Genomic DNA, 17,564 nt, shown 5'->3' with positions numbered 1-17,564 from the left:
CGGAAAGCAGCCGAGGACATATTGTGCTCTGAAGGGGTCTCTACCACCTACAGTTGAATTCTCTGCTAAAGCATAAAGATAGTCACGTGGGTAAGGAGAAAATTCAAAGAAAAAGCTTGTTTGACAATAGTGATAGCAAGTTAATTTTGTAACGAATTTAAAAGACTTTCCTACATTCGTATTTGTATGCAAGTTTAATTTCACCTCTTATTTAAATCAGTTAAATGCATCCATTTAAAATATCAGTAATTGGATTTCCTTCATTGAATGAATAATTCCCCTTATACTATGTAAACCTTTTAAGTATTACAGAACTGTACGTAGATCTGTCAGCATGGAGGAAACGCTGGGAATATTTATACATAGAATTATTACTAAATTGAACTTTACCTTTAACAAAAGATATATATATTTTTGAACCAAGTTGAGTGAAACTGGTCGTTCTATATTGAACACGTTATATCATGAATTATAACCAGACCTTTACCAATTAATCACTAATCGAACCAATGAGCTCAACTTCCCTATAATGTTAACCCAGAGTCACGTGACCGCTAACGTTGCAGGTCCTTAAAACCATTTAGCTGCCTAATTTTAAAAAATGGTCATCACCTCTGTACACATTTGTAGAGTTATTTAAATGTTAATATATTTATTAATTAAATAAAATGATATTGAAATTAATGTTTTTTTCTGATTAGGCACTGATTAGTGCGCCCCGGTTGCCATGTAAGGCGTGTGAGGGCCCCCGCTCGCCCTTTCCGCGGAGCTCCGCCATCTTGCAGGTAGCGGGCGGCAGAGGCTGCGCTCGGATTGCGATTAAAATGGGCAAAAAACCCGATGAAAGTCGGGTTCCGGGCCTCACGCACGGTCCATAATGTCGTAGAGGGCGGGTTGTGGTGAAATAACATGCTGTGTGTCGGCTATTGGTGTCTGTCGCTCGAGCTCTGACTCGCTGCTACGGCCCTTTTTTTTGCGGCGTGGCCGCTGCGTCCCGGACATGTGGCCGCGGGAGAAAAACTGAGAACAAAACGTTCACTTTCAGTTTAAAGAGGGGTCAAGATAGGAATTAAAACACGACTCCGAGACGGGAGCTGGGGTTCTGGATCAAAGCGGGCCGGGGTTTAGAGCGCGGGCTAAGGGGCAGGTTTTAAACGGGCGGATGGAGTATTGGCCGCATCCGACAATTCATTTAATTTGTTTGCTCGTTGTAACCGTTTGGATTTAAATATCCTCATAGTTATCCGTAACAGGCAGGGGTTTGGGATTTTATGTCTGGGAACGTTAAGTAAATTAAATAACACGCTTATTTTTCTTCAGTGAAGGTTCAAGATGACTAACACTAGGGGTAAGAGGAGGGGAACGAGATATATGTTCGCAAGGCCCTTCCGTAAACATGGTGAGAATCCTTAATTTTTCTATTCATGAAATCTTGCTTGGCTACACTTCTGTCCCTTGGGTAAGGTGTTAGTGTGAAGTATATATTATGTTCGATGATGTGGAGATGCCGGTGATGGACTGGGGTTGACAATTGTAAACAATTTTACAACACCAAGTTATAGTCCAGCAATTTTATTTTAAATTTAAAATTTAAAATAAAATTGCTGGACTATAACTTGGTGTTGTAAAATTGTTTACAATTATATTATGTTCAGTTGATTATACTGGTATGTGGATTTCAAATGTACCTGGTGTTTGATGATGATTGCCCTATGATGCAAGTTATTCCACCAGCACTGCGAGCAGATCAGAATTGCTTAGTACAGTTTTTAGATTATTTTGAAAGGTATAGTTAGACACATGAGTTTGATGTTCTTGCGTGTATGTGGTGGTGGGAGGGGGGACTCGCGAGTGAGATAATGCTCAAAAAATAGTTAATGAAATATCTTTTATAAGCACCTTATTCTGTTGTCAGGACATTACAACCAATTAATTACTTCTTGAAGTACAGCTTTTTTTTTGCTCCAGTTTCCTCGTCCTGAAGGGCCTGACACCTCCTGGGACATGGTCTTTAAAAAGGGAGATAGACTAAGTGATTACAGGCCAGTCAGCATAACCTCGGTAGTGGGCAAATTATTGGAAAAAATTGAGGGACAGTATTAATTGTCATTTAGAAACGCACGGATTAATCAAGGACAGTCAGCATAGATTTGTTATGGGAAGGTCGTGTCTGACTAACTTGTTTGAATTTTTGAGGAGGTAACAAGGGCTGTCGATGAGGGTAGCGCATTTGATGGACATGGATTTTAGCAAGGCTTTTGACAAGATCCCACATGGCAGACTGGTTAGAAAAGTAAAAGCCCATGGGATCCAAGAGAAAGTGGCAAGTTGGATCCAAAATTGGCTCAGTGGCAGGAAGCAAAGGCTAAAAGGCAACGGTCGGGTGTTTTTTTTGACTGGCAGGCTGTTGCCAGTGGGGTGCCGCAGGGCTCAGTACTAGGTTCCTTGCTTTTTGTGGTTTGTATCAATGATTTAGGCTTAAAATGTAGGGGGCATGATTAAGAAGTCTGCAGATAAAACTGGATAAAACACTAGTTAGGCCACAGCTTGAGTACCGCATTACAGGAAGGATGTGATTGCACTAGAGAGGGTACAGTGGAGATTTATGTGGATGTTGCCAGGACTGGGAATTTTAGCTGAGAGGAAAGATTGGATAGGCTGGGTTTTTTGGGAGCTGAGGAGAGATTTAATTGAAGTGTATAAAATTATGAGGGGCCTAGATAGAATGGATAGGAAGGACCTATTTCTCTTAGCAGAGAGGTCAATAACCAGGGGACATGGATTTAAAGTAATTAGTAGAACGATTAGAGGGGAGTTGAGATTTTTTTTCACCCAGCTGGTGGTGGAACTCACTGCCTGAAAGGGCGGCAGAGGCAGAAACCCTCATCGCATTTAAAAAGTACTTGGATGTGTACTTGAAGTGCCGCAACCTACAAGGCGATGGACCAAGAGCTGGAAAGTGAGGTTAAGTTGGATAGCTCTATTTTGGCCGGCACAGAGGCGATGGGCCTAATGGCCTCCTTCTGTGCCGTAAATTTCTATGATTTCTAATGACCACAACCAAGTGGCCATTTTCCACGAGAAACCTAGATGGATGGTGGCAGAACGTTCAACTTTGGGGATGAGGGAATGTCACAGCTGAGCCTGATCCTGTTAACATATGCACTTTCCAGCAAAGGTCACTGGATAGCATTCGGGAGCTGGAATGCTGCCGGATTTTTTCCTTCCGTGGGCCAGGGCAAATTATAGTAGCCCAACTGCCACGCTAACTGAAATTGGGTAAATCTACATGGGTCAGGAATTTAACCTAGGGCTCTTCTCTGGCTGTCATAAACTCACTATTTAATTTAATAAGATTCTTTGAATCTTTTGACTTTGTGGGTGACTTAGTTATACCATATTCATAGGCCAAGTATCAGTACAATAGGTGAGTTTTTTAAATAAATAAAATGCATTGTCCAATTATTTTAGTTAAATATTTGAAAGTTAAATTAAAAATTGATTTGTCTTTTTTAGGGCCTGTTCCTCTCTCTACTTACTTCCGTATTTACAAGAAGGGCGATATTGTTGACATCAAGGTATTTATTTAAGATACATATATTGCTCTTAGTCTGGAAGCAATGGCTGTTCTTCCTGCTCACACGCTGTTAGCTCAAGTCACCCAAGGACCTATCCTTGGTCCACTTCTATTTCTCATTTACATGCTGGCTGTCGGCAATATTATCTGAAAACACAATGTCAGGTTCCACGTGTATGCTGACGACACCCAGCTGTACCTCACCACCACCTCGCTTGATCCCTCCTGCCTCTGATTTGTTATTGCTTGTTCGACATCCGGTGTTCAAACAGAAATTTCCTCCAACTAATTATTGGGAAGACTGAAGCCATTGTCTTCGGTCCCTGCCACAAACTCTGTTCCCTAGCCACCGCTCCATCCCTCTCCCTGGCTACTGTCTGAGGCTGAACCGTGCAGTTTGTAATATTGGTGTCCTATTTGACCTTGTGCCTGTTCCATCATCAAGACCGCCTATTTCCGCATCAGTAACATTGCCTGTCTCCGACCCTGCCTTAGTTCGTCTGCTGCTGAAACCCTCATCCATGCCTTTGTTACCTCTAGACTTAACTATTCCAGTGCTCTCCTGACTGGTCTTCCATCTTCCACCCTTCATAAACTTGAGCTTATCCAAATCTCTGCTGCCCATATCCTAACTCGTACCAAGTCCTGTTCACCCATCACCCCTGTACTGGCTGACCTACATTGGCAACACGGTATAGATACAGCAAGGAGGAGACCACTTGGCCCACTGTGCCTTTGCCGGCTCTTTGAAAACTATCCCAGATAGTCTCTTTCCCCATAGCCCAGTAATATTTTCCCTTCAAGTATTTATCCAATTCCCTTTTGAAAGTTACTGTTGAATCTGCTTCCAGATCATTGCAACTCATTGTATAAAAAAATGTTTACTCATGTTGCCTCTGGCTCTTTTGCCAATCACCTTAAATCTGTGTCCTCTGATTACCGACCCTTCTGCCACTGGGAACGTTTTCTCCTTATTTACTCTGTCAAAACCATTCGTGATTTTGAACACTTCTGTCAAATCTTGCCTTAGCTTCTCTGTTCTACGGAGAACAATTCCGGCTTCTCCAATCCCCACATAACTGAAATCCTTCATCCCTGGTACCATTCTAATAAATCTCTTCTACACCCTCTCTAAGGCTTGACATCTTTCCTAAAGTGTTGAGCCCAGAATTGAACACACTACTCCAGCTGTGGCCTAACCAGTGTATTGTAGGTTTAGCATAACTTTTGCTTTTGTACTCAATGCCTCTATTCATAAAGCCCAGGATCCCAAATGCTTTTGTAACAGCCTTCTCAACTTCAAAGATGCCTCTCTTCCTGCGCTCCCTTTAAAGTTGTACCATTTAGTTTATATTGCCTCTCATTCTTTCTACCAAGATGTATCACTTCACACATCTCTGCGTTAAATTTCATCGTGCATGTGTCTGCCCATGTTGCCAGTCTGTCTGTGGCACCCTGAAGTCTGTTACTATCCTCCACATTGTTTACTACATTCTCGAGTTTCATGTCATCTGCAAACTTTGAAATTATACCCTCTATACCCAAGTCCAGGCCATTAACATATCAAAAAGAGCACTGGTCCTAATACTGACCTCTGGGGAACACCACTGCATACTCTCTGCTTTCAGTCCCTTGGCCAATTTTGTATCCGTGCTGCCACTGTCCCTTTAATGCCATGGGCTTTAATTTTGCTAACCAATCTATTATGTAGTACTTTATCAGATGCCTTTTGAAAGTCCATATACACATTAACCATCCTACCCTCATCACCCCTCTCCGTTACCTCTGTTTTAAAATTCTCATGTTTGTTTTCAAATCCCTCCATGGCCTCGCCCCTCCCTATCTCTCTAACCTCCTCCAGCCCTACAACCCTCCGAGATCTCTGTGCTCCTCCAATTCTGGCCCCTTGCGTATCCCGCTTTTAATTGCTGCACTATTGGCGGCTGTGCCTTCAGCTACCGATAGCTCTTGAATTCCCTCCCTAAACTTTTCCGCCTCGCTGCCTGCCTCCTTTTAAGGCGCTCCTTAAATCCTACTTCTTTGATCAAGCTTTTGGTCACCTGTCCTAATAACCCCTTAATAAAAACAGAAAAAGGTGAAGTAGCATCTGTGGAGAGAGACACGAGTTAACGTTTCAGGTTGATGACCTTTTGTCAGAACTGGGAGTTAAAGATTTCATAGAATCATAAAAGGTTGCAGCACGGAAGGAGGCCATTCGGCCCATCAAGTCCGCACCAGCTCTATGCATGAGCAATCCAGCTAAACCCACTGCCCTGCCCTATCCCCGTAGCCATGCACATTTTTTTGTTTCAAGTACTTACCCGGTTCCCTTTTGAAGGCCGTGATTGAATCCGCCTCCACTCTGTCGGGCAGTGCATTCCAGATCCTAAGCACTTGCTGTGTTTTTAAAAAAAAAAGTTTCTCCTCATCACCTTTGGTTCTTTTGCCAATCACCTTAAATCTATGCCCTCTGGTTCTTGACTCCTCAGCCAATGGGAACAGTTTCTCTCTATCTACTCTGTCTTGACCCTTCATGATTTCAAATCTCCTCTCAACCTTCTCTGTTCCAAGGAGACCAATCCCAGCTTCTATGTCTACGTCTATCCACGTAACTAAAGTCCCTCATCCCTGGAATCATTCTAGTAAATCTCCGCTGCGCCCTTTCTAAGGCCTTCACATCCTTCCTAAAGTGCGGTGCCCAGAACTGGACACAATACTCCAGTTGTGGCCGAACCAGTGTTTTATAAAGGTTCATTATGACTTCCTTGTTTTTGTACTCTATGGCTCTATTTATAAAGCTCAGGGTCCCGTTTGCTTTTTTTAACCGCTTTCTCAACCTGCCCTGCCACCTTCAACGGTTCTTGCACATATACCTCCAGACCCCTCTGTTCCTCTACCCCTTTTAGAATTGTGCCCTCTAGTTTATATTGCCTCTTCTCATTTTTGCTACCAAAATGCATCACCTCGCATTTTTCCACGTTAAACTTCATCTGACACGTGTCCACCCATGCCACCAGAGTGTCTGAATCCTCTAAGTCTATCACTATCCTCCTCAATGTTCACTACACTTAATTTGCAGATGACACAAAACTTTTTGAAATTGTGCCCTGTACTTCCAAGTCATTAACATATATCAAGAAAAGCAGTGGTCCCAGCACCGACCCCTGGGGAACGCCACTGCACATCTCCCTCCAGTCCGAAAAACAACCATTCGCTGCTACTCTGTTGTCATTTAGCCAGTTCTGTATCCAGGTTGCTATTGCCCCCTTTATTCCATGGATTGCAATCTTAATAGCAAGCCTACCATGTGACACTTTATCAAATGCTTTTTGAATGTCCGTATACACCACATCAACAGCATTGCCCTCACCTACCCTATCTGTTACCTCATCAAAAAACTCTCAAGTTGGTTAAACACGATTTGCCTTTAACAAATCTATGCTGGCTTTCCCTAATCAATGCATACTCGTCCAAGTGACTGTTAATTCTGACCGGGCTATAGTTACCAAAAGTTTCCCCACCACTGAGGTTAAACGGACTGGCCTATAGTGGCTGGTTTTATCTTTACATCCTTTTTTGAACAAGGGTGTAACATTTGCAATTCTCCAGTCCTCTGGCACCACTCCCGTATCTAAGGATGTCTAAGATTATGGCCAGTACCTTCCCAATTTCCCCCCTTACTTCCCTCAGCATCCTGGGGTGCATCCCATCCAGACCAGGTGACTTATCTATTTTAAGTACAGCTAGCCTTTCTAGTACCTCTTCTTTCTCAGTTTTTAGCCCGTCCAGTGCCTTAACTATATCTTCCTTTACCGAGATTCTGGCAGCATCGTCTTCCTTGGTAAAGACCAATGTAAAGTACTTATTTAGTACCTCAGCCATGCCCACTGCCTCCATGAGTAGATCTCTTTTATGGTCCCTAATCGGCCTTATCCCTCTTACTACCCATTTACTGTTAACATGTCTGTAGAAGACTTTTGGATTCCCTTTTATGTTGGCTGCTGATCTGTTCTCATATTCTCTCTTAGCCCCTCTTATTTCCTTTTTCACTTCCTCTCTGAACTTTCTATATTCTGCCTGGTTCTCACTTGTGCTATCAACCTGACACCTGTCATATGCCCCTTTCTTCCACTTCATCTTATTCTCTATCTCCTTTGTCATCCAGAGAGCTTTGGCTTTAGTTGCTCTACCTTTTTCTTTCGTTGGAATGTATCTTGTCTATACCTGAATCATCTCTTTAAAGGCCGCCCACTGTTCATTTATAGTTTTGCCTGCCAGTCTATGATTCCAATTTACCCGAGCCAGATCTGTTCTCATCCCACTGAAATTGGCCCCCCTCCAATTGAGTATTTTTACTTTAGAGTGGTCAAAGTCCCTTTCCATAGCTATTCTAAACCTTATGATACTATGATCGCTGCTTCCTAAATGCTCCCCCACTGACACTTGCTCCATCTCATTCCCTAGAACCAAGTCCAGCAATGCCTCCTTCCTCATTGGGCCAGAAACGTACTGGTTGCGAAAGTTATCCTGAACACATTTCAAAAATTCATCCCCTTTGCCCCTTATAGTATTGTTATCCCAGTCTACATTAGGATAGTTGAAATCCCCCGTTATCACTGTTCTATGGCTTTTGCACCTCTCTAATTTCCCTGCAAATTTGCTCCTCTATATCCTTCCCACTAGTTGGTGGCCTATAGAATACACCCAGTAGTGTAATGGCACCTCTATTGTTCCTTAACTCTAACCAGATAGATTCTGTCCTTGACCCTTCCAGGACATCCTCTCTCTCCAGCAATGCAATATTCTCCTTAATCAATACTGCCACCCCACCCACCCCCTCCCCCTCCCCCCACAACTCTTTCCTTCCTTCCCTATCTTTCCTGAACACCTTGTATCTAGGAATATTTAGTACCTAGTCCTGCCCTTTTTTGAGTCAGGTCTCCGTTATCGCCTGGAGCTTACCAACCTTGTTTACCACGCTTCGTGCGTTCACACACATGCACCGCAAACCCATCTTAGACTTTCTTGTACTCTCTTGGTCTGACCCCACCTAATACCTTACTATTTCTTACTCTAGGGCTATCCTTCTCTCCTGATCCTTTGTGCCCCTTGTTTCCCCTTTCCAATGCTACATCCTGGTGCCCATCTCCCTGCCAAACTAGTTTAAACCCCCCCCCCACATTACTAGCAAACCTCTCCATGAGGAAATTGGTCCCAGCTCTGTTGAGGTGCAACCCGTCTGGCCTGTACAGGTCCCACCTCCCCCAGAACTGGTCCCAATGCCCCAGGAATCTGAAGCCCTCCCCCTGCACCATCTCTCCAGCCACGCATTCATCTGCCCTATCCTCCTATTTCTATGCTCGCTAGCACGTGGCACCGGGAGTAATCTGGTAATTTATCAGTTTTTTTAGCAAGTACAGAGTCAGGGAAAGGGCTGAGGGGAGGGAAGAACAAAAGCGATGGTCTGTGATCGGGCGGAGGGCAAAAGGGATGATGGTGCAAGGTGAGGAGCATGGTAATGGGACAAGTAAAGAAACAAAAGATGGGTCTAGAGGAGCTGTAAATGGCAACAGCAGACCCATTCCCAGTACCTGCTGTCCGAAAAAAATGGGAGCCGGTTATGATCTGAAGTTATTGAAATCAGTATTTCCATGTGACTGTCAAATTTAGTTTTATAAGCTCTTGTAGGCGTCTTGGGACGTTTTATTACATTAAAGCCACTATATAAATGCAAGTTGTTATTAAATGTAATTATCAATAATGAGGCTGGGTTTATAAGTCACTTTGTTTGAAAAATCTTGTTTACTTTTACAGAAGAAATGATCCCCTATGAAAAGTGGGCACCTGAAAAAAGTAACTGAATTTTTGAAGCAGAAATATTAGGAGTAATGTACCTTAAGATGGGATGTTCAGTGTTTTCTGAAAACTGATTTGTTGCTATGATCAATACTCGTGTGACTAAATAGTCATGAGCAGTGTTTCATAAGATAATTGCAGAAGATGAATTTGGTTTTCTTTATTTCAGAAAGGCACTAGGTCACTGCTGCTGACACTCCTCCATCCCCCAATTTAAGCACCTAATTGATAAATGATTCCCTGTTTTTTGTCGCCGCTATTTTGTCTGGAAATCCATTCAATTTGTTGATCACTTTGTGAATGACGTACTAATTTTAAAAAAAAGTTTACATTTTCTATTCCTTTTAACTATCATATACCCCTGTAAGATCAGCTCTCGGGTGTAAAATACAAGGATCTTGGCAAAAGCACAGAGGTTGGCAAGGACAGAGTTAACATCTAAGCGTGAATTGCTAAGAGTGAGGACTTTCAACTCGGAATTTAGTGAGTGTGGGAATTAGGTACAGAGTGGGAATGAGGTGCTACGTGATTTAAAATCAAGGGGCACCTGAGAGGAAAGCACAGATACAGGAAGGGGAGAGTGTGACTGTTAGTCAGCAGAGTAGTGGGAACCTAGGAGAGGTAGAGGAGGAGGTCCCGCAGACACTGGTCTTATCCAACAGGTATGAGATACTTGATACCTGGGAGGATAAGGATGAAGACTTCAGGGAGGATGCTCAGAACCATGGCACTGTGGAGCATGAGGCAGTCTGGGGTGAGGAGCGGAATAGATGGTGTCCTCTGCAGTCATGATCGAGAGTCCAGGAGGGTGTGTTGCCTATCTGGTGCAAGGGTAAAGGACCGTTCTGAGCAACTGGGGGCGTGGGGGGAGAGGAAAAGATCCAGTTGTTGTGGTCCATGGGGGCACCAATGACATAAGGAAGAACAGGGAGGATGTCGTGCTAAGGAAATATCAGAAACGAGGAACTAAATTAAAAAGCAGGACCTCACAGGTGGTAATCTCAGGATTACTACCCAAGCCACGTGCTAACTGGCATGGGGATAGGCAGCTCAGAAAGGTGAATGCATGGTTGAAAGTGTGATTTGGGAAGGAGGGGTTCCATTTCATGGGACACTGACACCAGTACTGGGACAGGAAGGAGCTGTACTGCTGGGATGGGCTCCACCTGAACCGAAATGGGACCAGAGTCCTAAAGGAAAGGCTAAATAGGGCGGTAGATAAGGCTTTAAACTAGCAAGTTGGGGGGGTTGCGAAGAGATCTGGTAGTAATAACAAAAGCCTAAAAAAACAAGATCAGACAAAGGACAGTCCACGGTAAGGAATAACGATGACAAACGGTCAAGGAACAAATAGTTATAAAACAGAAGTATAAAAGGACTGTTAAAAATAAAGTAAAAGGAACAATTATTAAAGTCGAATTAAACTGCCTGTACAACAATGTACACAGCGTCCAAAATAAAACGGGGGAACTGGAGGCAATAATCAGTAGTGAGGAACCAGATGTAGTGGGAATAACTGAAAAGTGGCCACAAAGAACAGGACTGGCAATGAAATGTTGCAGGTTATAACATGATCAGAAAGAATAGGGAAGGAAGAAGTGGGTGGAGTAGCTGTACTAATTAGTGGTAACATAATGGCAGTAGAAAAAGGGTCACAACTAACAAGGCTAGAAACAGAAACCATATTGATTGAAATAAAAGATAAGGGATCGATCATGCTAATAGGAGTATACTACAGACCACCTAATAGTGGCAAGGAGGTGGAGGAAGAAATATGTAAGCAAATATATGAAATGAGTAAAGGACATAGAATAATAGTCGGGAGATTTTAACTACCCTCCTAAACTGGCAAGAGGTAGGAAAAGGAGTGCGGGTATTGGGGTTTTTGCAATGTGTGCAGGACTTCTTTCTTACCCGGTATAAAAAGCCCAATGAGAGGAAGCATTGCTGGATCTAGTAATGGGAAATGAATCAGAACAGACGAGAAGTAAGCGCAGAGGAACGTCTAGGCAATAGCGATCACATCATTAATATAAAGATTGAGAAGGACATAAATAAGACAAAGCCCAAAGAAATACATTGGAAGAAAACTGATTTTAAGGGGATGAGAATGGAACTAGGGAGAATAAACTGGAAAAATTTACTGATTGACAAAAAAAAATAACACCAGTGGGAAACATTTAAGTATGTAGACCATAAGGAGAGGATGACAAAAGAAATACAAAAAGGCTAGGAAAGAAGACAAAAAAATTAGGAAGGCAGAGAAACTACAAAATTAAATTATCAAGGAATATTAAAAAATAGTATTCTACAGTCACATCAATAATGGGGGAAAAAAATCAGGATAGGGATAGAGCCACTAAGGGATACACACGATAAACTCGCATGACAGCAAAATGGCAGAAATATTAAATAATTGCTTTGCCCCAGCATTTATCAGGGTGACTAACATGGTGGGCATGACATCAGAAGAAGAGATCAAAAAAGATGTAAAGACATTTAAGATAGCAAGGGGGGAGATAATTGATAAACTGATCAAACTTAGAGAGGATAAAACCCCTGGATTGCATCCGTGCATATTAAAAGTTAGAGATAGCAGAGGCACTATTGCATATATAAAACTTCATTAGAAAAGGCAATAGCGTCCGAGGACTGGCAGACAGCTAATGTGATTCCTATATTTGAAAAGGGAGATAGAACCAGTCCAGGGAAGTAGTGATGAATTAGCTTAACAGTGGTAGGAAGATAATGGAATCCTTACTCAAAGATGTAATAGAAAAACATTTAGAAACCAAAAATATAATAAAGAATAGTCAGCATGGATTTCAAAAGGGAAGGTCATGCTTGACCAACTTTATTGAATTCTTTGAAGAAGTGATAGAAAAGGGTAATGCAGTAGATGTAATATGTTTGGATTTCCAAAAGGCCTTCTGTAAGGTAGACTCGTGACTAAGAATGTGAGGAGTTGGGACAAGTAGCAGAATGGACAGCAAGCTGGCTACAAAACAGAAAACAAGTAGGGGCTAAAGATAGTTTGGCAAAAGGTGGGAAGTGGTGTTCCACAAAGATTGGTGCTGGGACCACTGTTCACCATTTACATAAACAATTTGCACTGAGTACAACCAGTATTTGATACCAGAGAAAGCTGATGGGTTCAAAAGAACATATTTTATGCTTGAATTAAACTCTTCTATTTGGATTTTATTGAACCGTGCTTAATAGATTAAACCCTATTTCAAAACTCACTGGGTAAGAGCCTAAACTGTGTCTTCTCTTTAGGGCACAGGCACTGTTCAAAAGGGCATGCCCCACAAATGTTACCATGGCAAGACTGGACGAATTTATAATGTTACACAGCATGCTGTAGGCATTATTATCAACAAGCAAGTCAAGTGAGTATAAACAGTTAATAACAATTTGCACTTGTATAGTGCTTTTTAACATGGGAGAAAGTACTATTGGGAGGCCAAAAGCTTGGTTAATAAGTTGGGTTTTAAGAAGACTTTTAAGAGGCAAGGGATGTGGATTCTCAGGGTCTAAGCGGCTGAAGATGAGACCGCCAATGGAGCAGGAACTCACGGAGGCCAGAGTCTGAGGAACAGAGATTTTGGTAGGGTTGGAGGGTGATAGAGGGGAAGGGATGTGGCCATGGAGGGATTTAAACACGAGGGTGAAATTTTTAAGTTTGAGATGCTGGGGGACCAGGAGCCAGTGTCGGTCAGCGAGCACAGGGGTGATTGGTGAATAGGAGGTGGTGCGGGTTAGAATATGGACAGCAGCATTTTTGGGTGAGCTCATCTTTATGGAGGGTAGCCATGATGTGGAGATGCCAGTGATGGACTGGGGTTGACAATTGTAAACAATTTTACAACACCTGAGGAAGGAGGAAGCCTCCGATAGCTTGTGAATTTCAAATAAAATTGCTGGACTATAACTTGGTGTTGTAAAATTGTTTACAATTATGGAGGGTAGAGAATGGGAGGCAGGCTAGGGGAATGCTGGAATATGAGTCTTAGACAACGGTGTGTAAGAGGGTTTCAGCAGCAGGTGGGAGATGTTGCGGAGGTAGAAGTAGGCTGTCTTTGTGATGGAGAGGATATGGGGTTGGAAGCTCAGCTTGGGGTCACATGGGATGCAGAGTTGCGAACAGATTGCTTCAACCTGTATGTGGATGAAATTGGTGGCGAGGGAGTGGAGTATGTGGGGGGAGGGGGGGCGCAAGAAAATGGCTTTGGTTTTCCACATGTTTAATTGGAGGAAATTGCAGCTCGTCCAGGACTGGTTGACTGACAAGCCGGCTGATAACACCGAGGCGGTGAAAGAGATCTGGGTGTCATCAGTGTATATGTGGAATCTGACATCATATCTTCGGGTGATTTTTTTTATTCGTTCATGGGATGTGGGCATGGCCAGCATTAATTGCCCTTGAGAAGGTAGTGGTGAGCCGCCGCCTTGAACCGCTGCAGTCTGTGTGGTGAAGGTTCTCCCACAGTGCTGGTAGGTAGGGAGTTCCAGGATTTTGACCCAACGACGATGAAGGAACGGCGATATATTTCAAAGCCAGGATGGTGTGTGATTTGGAAGGGAACATGCAGATAGTGTTCCCATGACGTGCCCGCTGCCCTTGTTCCTCTAGGTGGTGGAGGTTGCGGGTTTAGGAGATGCTGTCAAAGAAGCCTTGGCAAGTTGCTGCAGTGCATCCTGTGGATGGTACACACTGCAGCTACGGTGTGCCGGTGGTGAAGGGAGTGAATGTTTAGGGTGGTGGATGGGGTGCCAATCAAGCAGGCTGCTTTGTCCTGCGTAGTGTTGAGCTTCTTGAGTGTTGTTGGAGCTGCACTCATCCAGGCAAGTGGAGAGTATTCCATCACACTCCTGACTTGTGCCTTGGAGATGGTGGCAAGGCTTTGGGGATGTTGCCGATGGGCGACATGAATAGGAGGGGGCCAAGGATAGATCCTTGGGGGACTCCAGAGGTAATGGTACGGAGGTGGGAAGAGATTCTCTGGCTACGATTGGAATTGTAAGAGTTGAACCAAACGTGAGCAGTCCCAGGATAAAGGAAAACTCTTACATTCTGGATATCAGGGAAGGTTTTGGAGTTGGGGGGTGATCAAGATGCATAGAATCCTAGAATGAGCTGTCTGTCTGCAACTTTAAACTTGCGACAGCATGAAGCCGTGGACTTAAAAGTCCTACTCAGCTGGACAATGGAAGAGAGGCAGAGGTCAATGGGGAATGACTAATCAGATTTGTGATTTTTGGTTTGGCTGTATTGGTGTGGTGTTTAATCTATTTCATGCCACCCCGGTTCACTTTACCAATAAGACATTTGTTGTCTCTATTGGTCATTCAAGTGGGGTAGAGTAAAACGTCCTTTTAAAAACCCAAGCATGTTATTATATTTGACTTGGTTTCTGTCTGTCAGAGGGCACATTTAAGAATATCGAAGAAAAATGTTGCTGTGGCTTCTTGTACCCCTGTCATTAAGCCTAAGTTGTAAAACTTGTCTTGATTTATAAAGCTTCGCTCTCAAAATTATCCTTAGTTTGTATTTTTAATTGTATTCAAAAAGTGCAGTGGATTATAAAAGTGTACCATCCAACTTACTGAGAGACACTAGTGTACTTGTAGGTTTTGATCGGTTGTAAATGAAGTTCTGAACAATAGATTCAGTATATTTTGTGTTGCTAAGTTTATTATGGATCTTACTGTGAAAGGAAATTTCAATATAGCAATGGCTTGTCCAGAATATTTGAGTATATGCTTGATAAACACTTTTATAATGCAGGAATTGAAACTTGCAGTGAAGAGCCTCATTGGGATTGATGTCACCTGAGCTTATAATCTAAATCCGCATTACAATTTAAGGCTGATTAACTTCGATGGGATAGGGTCTAATGTATAGTTATGCTGTCCTCTTAAAATATAAAAATTGTATTTTACTTTTAGATGTACTGCACCATGGAGGGCTTCAAGTGTTTCGATTATGAATGTTAGATGATTGTTTGTTATAGTGGCATTCTGAATCTCTTGCCTTAAATTGCACCCTAGGGGCAAGATCCTCGCCAAAAGAATTAATGTGCGTATTGAGCACATCAAGCATTCAAAAAGCCGGGACAGCTTCCTGCAGCGTGTGAAAGCAAATGAACTGGCAAAGAGAGAGGCTAAGGAGAACGGGACCTGGGTTGAGCTGAAGCGCCAGGTAAGGGCACCAGGGTGGGCAACTTCAATTTTAGGTGACCATCCAAAGTGGAATATTGTCTGCATCACAACTGGATACCAGAAGGCGTGACCTACATTTGCTTATTACTGAAGTTTACCTGCTGATATTTGGGGGGGTGTGTGGGGGGAAGGAGATCCTGGTTGTATTGGCAATTCAAAGCTGGCATGACGTGAAGATCATGTTTTCTGTGGTGGGGGGGGGTCTGAATTTTTTTTTACTTCTAAGCACATAGCTGCACTGCTTGTCTGAGACTACAGCAGAACTCAATGTAACTTGACTTTGAGCGGAAGCACATGAAACGTTTTCCTTTATAGGAAAATTGGAAAAAATTAACCTGGACTGAATCAGTTTTACTAAGCGCACCAGAAAGTCAAAAACACTTGACTAAGTGTGATAACAACATACAATTTCAAGGCAGTAATGCAATATTGAAGGCTGAGACAATAGCAAATGAAACACTGGACAAAAAAATGGTTAAATATGCACTGCTACAAAGATTTTTGTATTCATGGTCTAGGTTAAGGTAAAACCAAAGAGTGAAGCCCAGCAAAATATTTCGTTATTTTGGCGGGGGGGGGAGGGGCGCGGCGAAATTTGTGCTCTTCCGTGGCAGGGAATCAAATATTTTTTGTTCCCGTTCTCTGTATGAAGTATTGGCTGCTTGTGTAACTTGTGTGTCATAATGCAAGAACATTCCACTCCCCCAGGCACTACTGCAATGGCATAATGGAGCTTTACTCTGCAGCTGGTTGTATTATACAAGACCTGAAAATATTTTTATGAACACTTGGATGATAAAAATGGGAGAGGGGGGGGTTGCAGTTGGGGTTGTTCATTGATTTACAAATGTATACAAGAATAACAGCCAAATATGGTGAAAGTTTTTGAAGCAGATTGGCTTATGACTTGGATATACTGGTTTCATGCCTCAAGTTGTTATGGGGATTTGTGTTTTTGGGTATGATTCTAAGCAGAATCTTGATTTATCAATGGATGTCAATATGGTTGAATATCAAAATAACATACCAGTTAACTAATGTGATGTTTTTCTACTCCGCAGCCTGCTGAGCCCAGAAAGGCACATTTCGTAAGAACCAAAGCTAACAAGCCACAGTTGCTGGAACCAATTCCATATGAATTCATGGCATAATTTTGTTTTCAAATAAATTTTCTTGTCACATTTTGTATTAATTTTTGTGCATTCTTTTGCCAACTTTCACCCCTGCTGACTGTTGTGGTATGCATCTCTGGCTGCTAGTCACCCTCTGGTATATCTTCCAAGTGACTTTTCATACATGAACCAACAACAACTTAACATTTATGTAATGCCTTTAACGTAGTAAAATGTCCTAAGGTGCTTCACGGGAGCGTTATCAAACAAGATTAACGACTATTTTATCAAAATCAAACAAGACTATTATTTCTGTCTAATATAATCAATATTTTTTGTATTGCTATGTCGATCTAAAGAATAGAAACCTGTCTTTGTAAGCTTGTCAGGCTGTACATACACCCTCTCTGCAGTAAGACAGTAAGTGTGCATCAGGGGCCATCACATGTAAGCCTTTTTACCAGCATGTACAAGTACCTAATATCCAACAGGACTTACTGATGATTGGGAGTCCTAGTTGATTTTCCCACCTCCCCAACCCATGAGCACTGAGGCTCTTGTAACTCTTAACCATCTAAAGCAGCTCAAATTCATTTGGTCATTCAGTTAAAGTTTTGCTTAAGTGGAGTTCTGGCATGACAGTTGGACCGATCAAGTTAATTTACTATGAGAAATCAACTAAGCATTCTCCTTTTGTACAAATTTGTGGAAGTGATGTCAGGTAAGGTATATCTCCTATCTTCAGGCCCTTGTTCTCTTTTGAAAGTGAACTAGATTGGGTGTTGAAAGTCTAG

General features: G+C 42.6%; 1 protein-coding gene and 1 non-coding gene across 2 annotated transcripts; both read left to right on the top strand.

Moving 5' to 3' along the window:
- Positions 1–750: 750 nt before the first annotated feature.
- On the top strand, positions 751–16,839 carry rpl21 (ribosomal protein L21). The gene is made up of 6 exons (XM_067986013.1): positions 751–785; positions 1,321–1,399; positions 3,517–3,578; positions 12,713–12,825; positions 15,488–15,638; positions 16,720–16,839. The coding sequence occupies exons 2-6, from the start codon at positions 1,333–1,335 to the stop codon at positions 16,807–16,809; spliced, it is 483 nt and encodes a 160-aa protein (XP_067842114.1). The 5' UTR covers positions 751–785; positions 1,321–1,332; the 3' UTR covers positions 16,810–16,839.
- On the top strand, positions 14,736–14,872 carry LOC137323226 (small nucleolar RNA SNORA27). The gene has a single exon (XR_010963324.1). It is a non-coding gene; the product is annotated as a small nucleolar RNA SNORA27 (small nucleolar RNA).
- Positions 16,840–17,564: the final 725 nt, after the last annotated feature.

This window comes from Heptranchias perlo, chromosome 6, assembly GCF_035084215.1.
Source record: "Heptranchias perlo isolate sHepPer1 chromosome 6, sHepPer1.hap1, whole genome shotgun sequence".
Taxonomy (NCBI): Eukaryota; Metazoa; Chordata; class Chondrichthyes; order Hexanchiformes; family Hexanchidae; genus Heptranchias; species Heptranchias perlo.
Note: the sequence above shows the minus strand (reverse complement) of the source record. Positions and strands in the feature narration are given on the sequence as shown.

What these genes read in the sequence shown, in the direction of transcription:
- rpl21 (XM_067986013.1), top strand. Translation starts at nt 1,333, where the DNA reads ATGACTAACACTAGGGGTAAGAGGAGGGGAACGAGATATATGTTCGCA. An exon ending in GCGATATTGTTGACATCAAG is followed by an intron (nt 3,579 to 12,712) that starts GTATTTATTTAA and finishes TCTTCTCTTTAG; the next exon opens with GGCACAGGCACTGTTCAAAA. An exon ending in ATTATCAACAAGCAAGTCAA is followed by an intron (nt 12,826 to 15,487) that starts GTGAGTATAAAC and finishes ATTGCACCCTAG; the next exon opens with GGGCAAGATCCTCGCCAAAA.